At 58.3% G+C, this 10801-nt stretch overlaps 1 protein-coding gene across 4 annotated transcripts in view; it reads right to left on the bottom strand.

The window, feature by feature from the left end:
• Positions 1 to 1016: 1016 nt before the first annotated feature.
• Positions 1017 to 10801, bottom strand: part of SLC22A23 (solute carrier family 22 member 23) — a 128172-nt gene continuing 118387 nt past the window's right edge. For 2 of the 4 annotated variants that reach the window (XR_009597686.1, XR_006057262.2), the window contains 2 exons: positions 2475 to 4068; positions 1017 to 1516 (listed from right to left, as the gene is read on the bottom strand). Coding sequence is in view for 2 of the 4 variants with exons in the window: in XM_060403539.1 (XP_060259522.1) it covers positions 3711 to 4068 (358 nt within the window). In the remaining 2 variants the exon portion in view is untranslated. Of the gene's footprint in view, positions 4069 to 10801 lie in introns of all 4 variants that reach the window. The other 2 variants (XM_060403539.1, XM_042237034.2) reach the window with 1 other exon arrangement.

Below are 10801 nucleotides of genomic sequence, written 5' to 3'. Positions count from 1 at the left end.
CAGCGTCAGCCCCTCCCCATGCTTCCGCCAGCCGTCTTTCCTTCTGTCTGCTCTCTCCTTCATGCCCCGGGCCCCTCCCGCCCACGTCCCCCTCTGCCCACATCTTAATCCTCAGCGTTTTTCCGTGGCTCACGGTGGCGTCAGTCTCTCTGGGACACGTGCTGCTCTCCGGAAGCTGGAGTTCCTGGGTTGGTGGTTCCTCACTTGGCTTCCAGTCACGTCCCTGGGGAGTTTTCACAGCTTCCTCCCCAGAGTCCGGCGGCCCCTGCTTTGTGGGCCTGGAGAGTGCCCCGCGTGCTGCCAGCACAGGACTCTGATGCTTGGGGTCCACGTGGGCCCCTTCTGTCCTGGGAGGTGGTGGTCTGGGACCCTGGAGCTCGTTTCACGTGGTGGCAGGTGTCGTGTCCGGCCAGTGCCCACAGCTGAGCTGGGACAGCTGGGATGAAAGGCCCTTCCAGGGACCGGGTCCCGGGCTAAGCCACTAACCTGCCAGCCCCGGCCAGTCACGGCTTGGAGGTACGGCGGGCATCTCTCTGGGCGGAGTAGGTAACAAAATCAGGGCTATGGAGAGGAGAGTTTGGTATAAATACTTTATTAAAGAAATATTGCTTTCTTGTTAAAAAAAAACACTACATTAAAGAGAGCTCTGGGTGCTGTCTTCCCTGACAGTCACAGTGTGAGAATCGTTCCCTCCTCGGGAGGCTCCAGGCCCTGGGTGAGGTCAGCAGGACGTCCACACGAGAGGGGCGAGCTCGGAAACCTGCCGCCCCCTCCTCGGGGGTCTGAGGGCGGCACTCAGCACGTGGTGGGCAGTCACCCCGCCCTGCCTCCGCCCGGCCAGGAGCCCCCCCACCGCCGTCCTGGGGCAGGGCCGGGGCTGGGGTCACACGGGCGCTGAGGCAGAGACACGGTGAGACCTGAAGCAACAGGGTTTATTCCTTGTAGCCAGTGGTCGTGAAATGCCCTGTAGGGGATCCCACCGGATGAGGTAGGGAAGACATTCCAGAGGAGGTGTGTTAATGGGGCAACGTCTTTATTTCTGTACATTTACACAGATCCCCCCCGGGGTACAACAGCCGTGACGGCATGCAGGCAGCATGGAAGGCTGGGTCAGGGCCGGGCGAAGCTTTGTGCTGCCAGCAGGCACTCCAGGGGGCCTGTCCACTCACGGGCTGCATGGGTCCCGCCCAGGAGCCTCCAGGTCGGGGCTGTGGGGCACAGAGGGCCCCCCAGCAAGGCCGGCGCGCTGTGTCCCCCCGGCCCGGGGCTGCGTCCTGGCCAGGGTCCCCTCAGTCTTGTGGCCCCTCGGCCCCCTTGTTTGGCTGTAGGAAGTGGTACCTGGGGCAGTACTTCCGCTGCAAGGCCTCATTCTTGCTCTTCTGTGGTCGAACCAGCTCACCAGCCCCTTCCCCCTAGTCGCAAGTGATTAGGCTCTTAGAAAATGAGACATTTAAACTCTTTTACCCTTTGTTTCGGGTGGTAATATGCGGGATATTGGATGAGTTGTTACTGGTTTCTGGAAAAGAACAGAAAGCAGAAGGGTCGCTTGTGTGCCTGACTTGTTGGAAGGGGGTCCTGGCTTCCTGGGGTCGGGATGGGGGTGTGCAGGTTGGCGCTGGAGGCGGCGCTGGGTGGCGCTGGTCTCCCGGGCAGCGGGCATTCAGGTGCCTGAGCAGCATCTCCCTGCTGAGTGCAGAGGACATGGGCGGGGGCCCACGCGTGACCAGAGCCTGGCCAAGCAGGCGGGCCCTGCTGCCTTGCCCACGCGGGTGGGGTCTCGGGGGCTTGGCCCACGGGAGGCTTTTCTGCTTTGTCCCTGCTTCTCAGCTGTTGCTCACAAAACCCGAGCCTGTGCTGCCACAGGCCTCTGCTGGGCAGTGCCGCCCTCACGCCTGCAGGAGCCCAGCTCAGCCAGCTTCTCCAGTCCAGCAGCCGGGCCTGACTGTGACGGGACAGTGCTGACCCCACAGGCCCAGCGTCTACCGCGGTCACCTAAGACGGACAGTCTGGGAGTGGTGTGCGGGGACACCCTGCGGCCTCACGCGTTCCCTAGAGGTCTACACCGCCAGCGGGAGGCCACGCAGGGCCTGGGGCTGCTGCCACAGGTGCAGGCACAGCTGGTGGGTGGGGCCCGGGGACCCCGCTTGCTGTCCCGGGACCTGCACTGTGGGCCTGTCCTGGACCGGGGGGGCCCTGTGCCCAGCATGCGAGAAGGGCTGAGGCACCTCCCAGTTTGCGCAGCAGACAGACAGGCCTGGAGGTGAAGGTGAGTGTGACCCGCCCATGGAAACAGAAGTGAAGTGACTGAGACACAGGAGGGGCTGGAACGCAGGCCTGCGAGTTTGCTTGCTTCCCCACAAAGTTCTCCTGAGCCCACGGCCCCTGCCGGGGTCAGCCAGCCTGTAGGGGCACAGTGAGGGGCAGGGGGGAGACAGGCCGGGGGGTCAGGCGGGGAGCGTGGGGCTTGTGCTCACCTCTTCCCTGGCCGTGGGGGCTGCACCACTGCGCGCTGAAACTTGACTTGCGGCTTCGCGCAGACCCGGGACCACACTCTGCCTGGAAGAACAGCCCACGGCAAAGCCGTGCCCCAGAGCTGGGGGCTGGGCCTTCCAGAGCAGCCCAGGCTGTCCCCAGACGGGTGCCAGAGCTGCGGCAAGACAGTGCCCGCCTGGCTGGCGAGGGTAGCTTCTTGGCCTCCCCTGCGCTGCTTCTGAAACAGCCGCAGACGGGAGCCGAGGGCCTAACCTGGACGGGCGGGAGGCCGAGGCGAGGAACGCGACGCGCGCCCTAGCACAGTGGGCCGGGGCCGGGGCCGGGGCGAGCTCCGGTGGGTTATTGCTTCTCTCGGTCGGCCTCGATGTCCTCCGAGGCTGCGGTCAGGCCCCGCCCGAGGCTCGCTCCTGGCCAGGGGAAGCAGAGGGCACGGCTGGTCCCCCGCAGGCTCCCCGGGGCCTCCAGGCTGGTGATTTCCGTGCGGTGTTAGTTCAGGAAGGAGCCGGTATTCAAGTCGTGCTGCAGAAACGCTGACTGCGAGGCGGCGCGGCGCGGGGGCCTCTCCTGCGGAGCTGCACCGGGAGGAGGGCCCAGCACTGACTCGGGAGGCGAGGCGCTGGCTGCTGGGGAGCGGAGCCGGCAGACCTACGCTGGAAGACCTTGGCGATGTCACCACTCATCATTTACGACTTCCGGTGAAATGGTGATGCTTTTCCCCTGGAAGAGCTTCCGGGTCAAGTATAAAAGGATGATCTCCAAGTAGAGACGAAGCTGGTTTTAATGAGATTGTGAGCTGCTTTTCCTTAACACAGAGCGGAAGTTCTTCCCTTACAGAAAAGACCTTTACAAACCATCACAGAGACTTTAGCAAAACCCTAACCATTCACATCTCAGTCTGAGGAAAGTGCAGCCGTGGGAATGCTCGGGGGCAGGGGCACCCCCCGGGAGCCGGGCTGCGCGGTCCCTGCGCGCGCGCGTCCTTCCCGAGGAGGGGGCTCCGTTTTGAGATCAGTGAAGGGAAGGGAATAAAGTGCTTCTTGTAAAAATGACCAAAATAAATACAAACATTTCATGGCAGAAAAGAAAGTCTCTGAAGGGTCGTCTGCTAGGTCTGCTCCCTCAGACGCGGGCGCTCCTCGAGAGTTTTGCAGTGTCTCCCACCCCCACCCTCGGGTCCCCAGCCTCCGCGGAGCGGGGTCTCCCACGGCCGCGCCCAGCTACATGGGCCGCCCGCCATTGGCCGTGGCGCCGTCAGGCAGCCCGTCGCCTGCGGCAGCCGCGTCGTGCAACCCCGAGTAGTCCTTGAGCTCGGCGTGGGTGGGCAGCAGCGGCTGCTCGCCGCGCCGGGGCGGCAGGAGAGGCTGGCGCGTGTAGTGCTCGCCGTCGGGGATGCTCTCGGGCAGACTCTGGCCCCGGCTCTCGGGCAGCAGCAGGAGGCAGATGATACAGATGAGCGTGCAGCAGGCGAAGATGACGTGGTGCAGGAAGTAGCCCTTCTGGTTGTGCAGCTCGATGATGGGCGCCGTCAGCATGCCGAAGCCCGCGCTGGCCAGCACCAGCCCCAGCCCGCCGCACCTGCGGGGCGCACGGGTCAGCGGGGCGGGCCGGGCTCCACCCCCGCCCTGTCCTGTCCCGCGTCCCCCTCCCCCCAACCCCCGTCAGCCCAGGCTGCCTCTTCGTTCACTTTCAACGGTGACTATAATAAACACCAGCGTAAGGGGGAAAACCAGCCTCACTTGCTGTACATGATACAGGGTGTCTGGAAACCAAGTGTTACTAGCTTACGCTGTTGTCCCGAGGCTTGCTCTTGGCTTAGAAGAGAGGAGGGTGGCCACAGATTAATGAAGGCATTAAAAGCACATCAAGATGAAAGCTGCCAAGACAGCGGAGCATAGGGACCCCGCGCTCACCTCCTCTCACGGGCCCACCAGAATCACAGTGGTCTGCGGAACAGCCGCTGATGAAAAGGACCAGAAACTGCCAAACAGACCCACAGCTAAAGACGTGAAGAAGGAGCCACGACAAGATGGGCAGGAGGACCAGACGCACAACACAAAGCCTCATGACCCCCACTGGCCCGCTGACCCACACGCTGGGACTAGATTCCAGAGATCTCCTGCAGAAGTGAGTTCTGAGCCCCAAGTCGGGCTACCCAGGCTGGGGGTCCTGCACCAAGAAGAAATACACCTCAACACAATAAAGGCCATATATGACAAACCCAGGCTGCCCGGTGGCGCACTGGTGAAGACTGCCTGCTGGTGCAGGAGACGCAGGTCTGATTTGCCTCCAGGTAAGATCCCCTGGAGGAGAAGATGGCAACCCACTCCAGTACTCTTGCCTGGGAAATCCCATGGACAGAGGAGCCTGGGGGACTACAGTCCATGGGGTCACAAAGAGTTGGACACGACTTAGTGACTGAGCAGGAGCATGATCACAGGCCCACAGCTAACATACTCGATGGTGAAAAGCTAAAATCGTTTCCTCTGCGATCAGGAATGTGAACAAGGTGCGCACTCTCGCCGTGTTTACACAGTGTAGTTTTGAGTGAAAGTCCTAGCCACAGCAATCAGAGGAGAATCCAAACTGGAAAGAAGTACAACTGTCACTGTTTGCAGATGACATGAAGCTGTACATAGAAAATCCTAAAGATGCCACCAGAAAACTGCAGGAGCTCATCCGTGAATTCGGTTAAACAGCAAGATAAAAAATTAATAGACCAGTCTGTTGCATTTCTGTACAGGAACAAGAGACTCTCAGTGAGAGAAATTAAGGAAGCAATCTCAGTTGCCATCACATCAAAGGGAGTAAAATACTTAGGAATCCACCTACCTAAGGAGGCAAAAGACTTGTGCTCTGAAAGCTATGATGCCAGTGAAAGAAACAGAAGATGATAGAAACAAATGGAAATATACACTGTTTTTGGATTGGCAGAATTAATGTTCTTAAAATCACCACCACACAAGGCAATCTACAGATTCAGTGCAGTCCTTATCAGAATACCCATGACATCTTCCACAAAACTACAACAAATATTTCAGAACCTACAGAAACACAGAAGACCTCTAATAGCCAAACAACTCTGAGAAAGAAGAGCAGAGCTGGAGGAAGCAAGCTCCCTGACTCCAGACTACACTACAAAGCTGCCGTAGCCAGAGCAGCATGGTGCTGGCCCAGAGGCAGAACAGAAAGCCCAGAAATAAACCCACAGCCTCGTGGCCAGTTGGCCTGTGACAGAGGAGGCAAGAATGTGCAGTGGGGAAGAGACGGTCAAAGATTCTCTTTTGGAACATCCACAGCAGACACGGTGCTTTGTGAACAGCAGGACGCTGCGGATCGGATCACCCTGATCCTCAGCAGGAGGCCGCTGGCCGGGTGAACGCAGCAGAGTGGCCTGATGACCCTGGGAGAGTGTTGCAGCTGAGCCCCTGAAGATGAATGAGCAAGAGCCTGAAACAACCGTTTGGTCCTCACGAGTCTGGTCACACCAGGGAGCAGCAGGGCGCTGCGGGGCCGTGTGCGGTGCTGGGGATAAAGTGCGTGTTTTTCGGGCTTTTGATACCAGTGAGCCGTCATTTTCTCCACCTGGGTGACCTTCCTGTGTCTGAGTCTGGGTGGTGCTGAGGGAGGTGGGCACACAGCCCCCAAGGGAGTCCTGTCCTGGTGAAGGAGCTGGGCTCCCCTCAGAGTCCAGGAGAACTTGTCATGGTAAGGTGCTAGCTTAGCGTGCGCGCATGCCGAGTCGCTTCAGTCGTGTCTGACTCTTTGCGGCCCCATGGACCTGTAGCCCACCAGGCTCCTCTCTGCATGGGATTCTCCAGGCCAGAATACTGGAGTGGGTAGCCTTTCCCTTCTCCACGGGATCTTCCCAAACCAGGGACTCAGCCCAGGTCTCCCACATTGCAGGTGGATTCTTTATCCCTTGAGCTGCCACTGGCAGGCGGGTTCTTTACTGCTGGCGCCACCTGGGAGGTCTATCAAATGAAATGTATTTGATTTGCAGTAGAACTTTGGACTGGATTTTAAAAAGTGCCTCTGTGTCTACAAACGTATACATATAAAATGCAATACACGTGTGCCTGCGTCTTTACATATTGTTCCCACAAAAGCCATTTTCTGTTGATTTCCTATCAAGGATCCCTTGAAATTAGGAAGATTGGGAACAGCTGTGGCAGAATCTGGTATTCCATTTTTGGCTCTCGTGTTTCAGAAGTCTCAGTTCAGAGAATGGGATGATTACCGTGGCTGGTTCTGAGGCTCTACCCCGTCCCGCAAGTGTTTCTGCTTTTCTCCAGCTTGTCACGAGAGGGCAGCACCTGCCCATGTTTAAGCAGTAGATTTACAGAGAAACGAGGACCCGGGCTCACTGTGCACTGGATATCTGGTTTACTAGTGATGTGATGGTGATCCGTCAGTCGCTCAGTCGTGTCTGACTCTGCGACCCCAAGGACTGTAGCCCGCCAGGCTCCTCTGTCCGTGGACGTCTCCAGGCAAGAATACTGGAGTGGGTAGCCTTTCCCTTCTCCAGGGGAATCTTCCCCACCCAGGGATCAAATCCAGGTCTCCTGCATTGCAGGCAGATTCTTTACCATTTGAGCCAAAGGGCCCTTATTTTTTACTAGTAATAACACCTAAGTTACTTTAATGATAGAAAGGTAGGTATGCAGGCAGATTTCTTAGAAGTAGCAAGCTTGGACTAAGTATTCTGGGATCTTTGGGGGAAAAAAAAAAGAATAAAGAAAAAGGAAAAACAAAGAATCTTCAAATTATCCTTTTAAAGACATGAACCCAGCATCTTGAACACAGAAAACAAACCTCCTGTTTTTCGCTTCCTCCGTTGTGTTACTTACTTTCACTGCCTTTCTGTGAAGTCAGAGATGAACAAATATTTCTGCCAATATCTGCATAAGTATCACTGTCAGAAACACTAAGGCTGGAGTCACTGATAACACCACGTCCCTGGGATCAGACCCTCCGCACACACTCTGTCCCCACCCGTCCCTGCAGATGGGGCCATCAGGAGGAGTCTCTCTCGGGGCAGAGGTGAGCTCCGCCCACTTGCGGCAAGGGCCCCGGGTCTTGGGTCAGCCCCCAGGGGGAGCCTGTGCTACACACATTCATATACGACGTAAGCAGCCGCCCCGCGTGTCTCATCACATGCAGGCGTCTTTGTCCCTCCCTAGTGCCCACTCTTGAGGTGCGCCTGGAGCAGGGACGCGGTGGGTTCCGTCCGGCGGGGGCGGTGGCTGGGGAGGAGCCAGTCCGCGAGGAGGAGGGTGGGATGAGCTCAGACGGAGGCAGGGGGCAGCCAGGCCCCGGCGCCCCTAGAGCCTGTGAGGAGGTATCAGCAGGTGACGCTGCTCATCCCCTCAGGTGAAGGAAACACAAGGAAAAATAAACAGGACCTAATTAAACTGCCTGAAGTGTAAGGTTTTGCACAGTAAGGGAAACCGTCAACAAAGGGAGACGCCAGCCCACTGAATGGGAGACAGCATTTGCAAGTGGTAGGACTGATCAGGAGTTAACATCCAAAACAGACAGACAGCTGATACAGCTGAACACTGAAAACACAAGACCCCGGCCGAAACGTCGCCGAACTGAACACGGGCAGATGGCGACAGGCACAGGGAAAGATGCTCCGCATCCCGGCCGTCAGGGAAAGCAGGTCAGAACCACAGCGAGGCGCCGCTTCGCACCCGTCAAGACGGCCACCATCAAAAAGAGCACACACCCCCCCCACCCCCGTCGCCGCGGACGTGGAGAAGACAACCTTTGTGCGCTGCTGGTGGGAACGCGAAGTGCTGCAGCCACCCCGGAGACCATGAGGGAGGAGGGTTCTCAGCAGATGAACCCTGGAACCGCCACATGGTCCAGATTCCACTTCTGCGCCCAAGGAAAACCAAAAGCACCAAGACCAGACACGCTCCTCAGTGTCTGGAGCAGCCTCATTTACAGCAGCCAAAACAGGGAAGCGCCCAAGTGTCCACGGACGGATCCAGAAGACACAGCATATACACGCGATGGAGCGTCAGCCACGAAAAAGAACAAGACTGCCGTCTGCAACGTGGACAGACGTGGAGGGTGGTATGCTAAGGGAAGGAAGCCAGAGACAGACAAATACTGTATGGTATCACTTATAGGTGGGATCTAAAATAACAACGAGCTAGGGAATATAACAGAAAGGAGACAGACTCTAGATATGGAGAAGACTAGTTAGTGGTTCCTGCTGGGGGGAGAGCGTGGAGGGGCATGGCGGTGGGGGGTAAGAGGCACAAGCCAGCCGGAGTAAAACAGCCACAAGGAGGTACTGAACAGCACGTGGAGCAGAGCCAGCACTTTATAATTTACTTTTAAATGAATATATATAGTGACCTTCACTGAGTCACTGTGTGCTGCGCCTGAAACTCACACTGTGTGTGGACTGTCCATAAGGAAAAGCCCCACAGCCAGGCCCTGGTGCGCAGGCAGCCTGGAAATGGTGGGAGCTGAAGCAGCTTGTCTCCGCCCCCAGCGCCTGCCTCCTCCCTGTCCAGTTTGAGGGTGCCCGCCCGCAGCTTGCAGGTGACACGGGGCCTGTCACACCAAAGCCACCGCCACCTCTTCACCAGCCAGATCCCCTAGTCCTGCTGAAGCCCAAGGGGTGGGGGTCTGTGGCGCCCGAGAAGCCCCTGCTGCACCTGGAGGCCTTCGAGCACACCCGTCACCCGAGGACGTGACGGCTGGCGCCCCGGAGCCTTCTGTTTGCCGCTCGATAGGCAGGCCCTGACCTTCGCTCCTGTGCTTGTTCAGAGGGTGTCTTTGTAACAGTGGTGAACAAAAGGCTAGTTCTGTACCAGCAAACACGAAGCTTGCAGGCCTGAGCGGCCCCTCCCAGCTGCCCTGGGATTCACCTGCGAGATGGGGGCGGGGGGGGGGGGCAGGAAGCCCATTTCCTCCCAGCAGCTCTGGGACTGGCCCCCGAGGGGAAACGCCAGGAAGGGCCGGGGTGCGAGGTGTCCAGCGGGGAGCGCCCCTCACCTCCTTCCTCTGCAACTACAAACGCATCACCCAGCGGTAAGCTGTCTGTAGGGGTAAGCGGACCCCGAGAACATTCGCTGAATTTCCATCCCCAATAATCTTGCCACGTCTGCCTCCAAGGAAAAGGATGACTCCGTTTCCTTCAGTTCAGCTTGTTCAGCAGAACCCAACTGTGATGAATGCGGTCTCCTGACCGCCAGGGTGGAGGGTGGAGGGTGGCCCACCCCGGAGGGACAACCACACAGGTCTGACCATGCCCTTCTGCCTCTGCAGGAGCCCCCCTGCTGGGCGCCTTTGTGAAGGGGGGAAGTTTAACCTGCAGAGAGACACAGAGGGCTGCTGTCTGCCTGGGCACTCTGCGGAGTCCTGCCTGAAGTAAGCTCCTGGCATCATATTCCAGGATGGGGCAGCCGTCAGGCTTGGCGCTCATGTGAGAACCCAGAAGGAGGAATCAGAGTGATGCCCGCGGACCTGCCTGCCTCCGCCCAGAGCCCAGGGGCAAGACAGTCCGTCCTGGGCACCCTGCCTTGAACGGGATTGGCCTCACGTGTCTCCCACATGGGAAATGGAGGCTGGCAAGGTGTCGCGTGCTGGCAGCCTGGGCTCTATCTCACGGCCGAGTAACTGCCACACTCATAATTACATTTAACAAAGTGCTCAGAAGGTTAATGACATTCACACACCAAGTTCAGGAGCTCGACCGAAAGTCACCACTTCACTGAACCCAAGTGACACCCTTGACAGCAGGACACCCTTCCGTGTCGCTATAACCTCAGCACCGAAGCCTGTGCACACGCCCCCTGACCCTCAAGGAAAGGGCAGTTCCCCCCACCTTTTCAGAAAACAGCCCGCCACTCAGTCTTTGCACGCGGCCCCTGCCGGGCAGGCACACGGAGGTGGGGTGGTTCCCAACAAGTATTTGTCATACAAATCAGTGACGTAACCGGCTGGGCTTTCTATGAGGCCTTTCTTTGGACTGGAGACACCGGCTTCTCAGCCAGCAGAAAACCAAGGCCCTTTCTACTCTCCTTTCTGAGACCGGCTTTTCACTGAATCCTAGGAGAGTGGGCAGCACTTGGTGGGGCTGAAGCACAGGCATACATCCAGGGACCCCAACACCCCTCCTTTACCAGGTCCTTTTGTGCGGCTTGTACCTCCAAATCCCCGTTCCCCGTCCCTCCAGCCGCCTGGATGGACCAGGCTTCAGTTCTGCCCTGATTCGGGGATCCCTGGGGGTCAGGGTAGAACAGCAGTCCATCCCAAGTGGACGCCCAGTGCAGGCCACACCTTGTCC

Source organism: Ovis aries, chromosome 20 (assembly GCF_016772045.2).
Source record: "Ovis aries strain OAR_USU_Benz2616 breed Rambouillet chromosome 20, ARS-UI_Ramb_v3.0, whole genome shotgun sequence".
Lineage (NCBI taxonomy): Eukaryota > Metazoa > Chordata > Mammalia > Artiodactyla > Bovidae > Ovis > Ovis aries.
The sequence above is the reverse complement of the archived record's forward strand: the minus strand, read 5'-3'. Positions and strand labels throughout refer to the sequence as shown.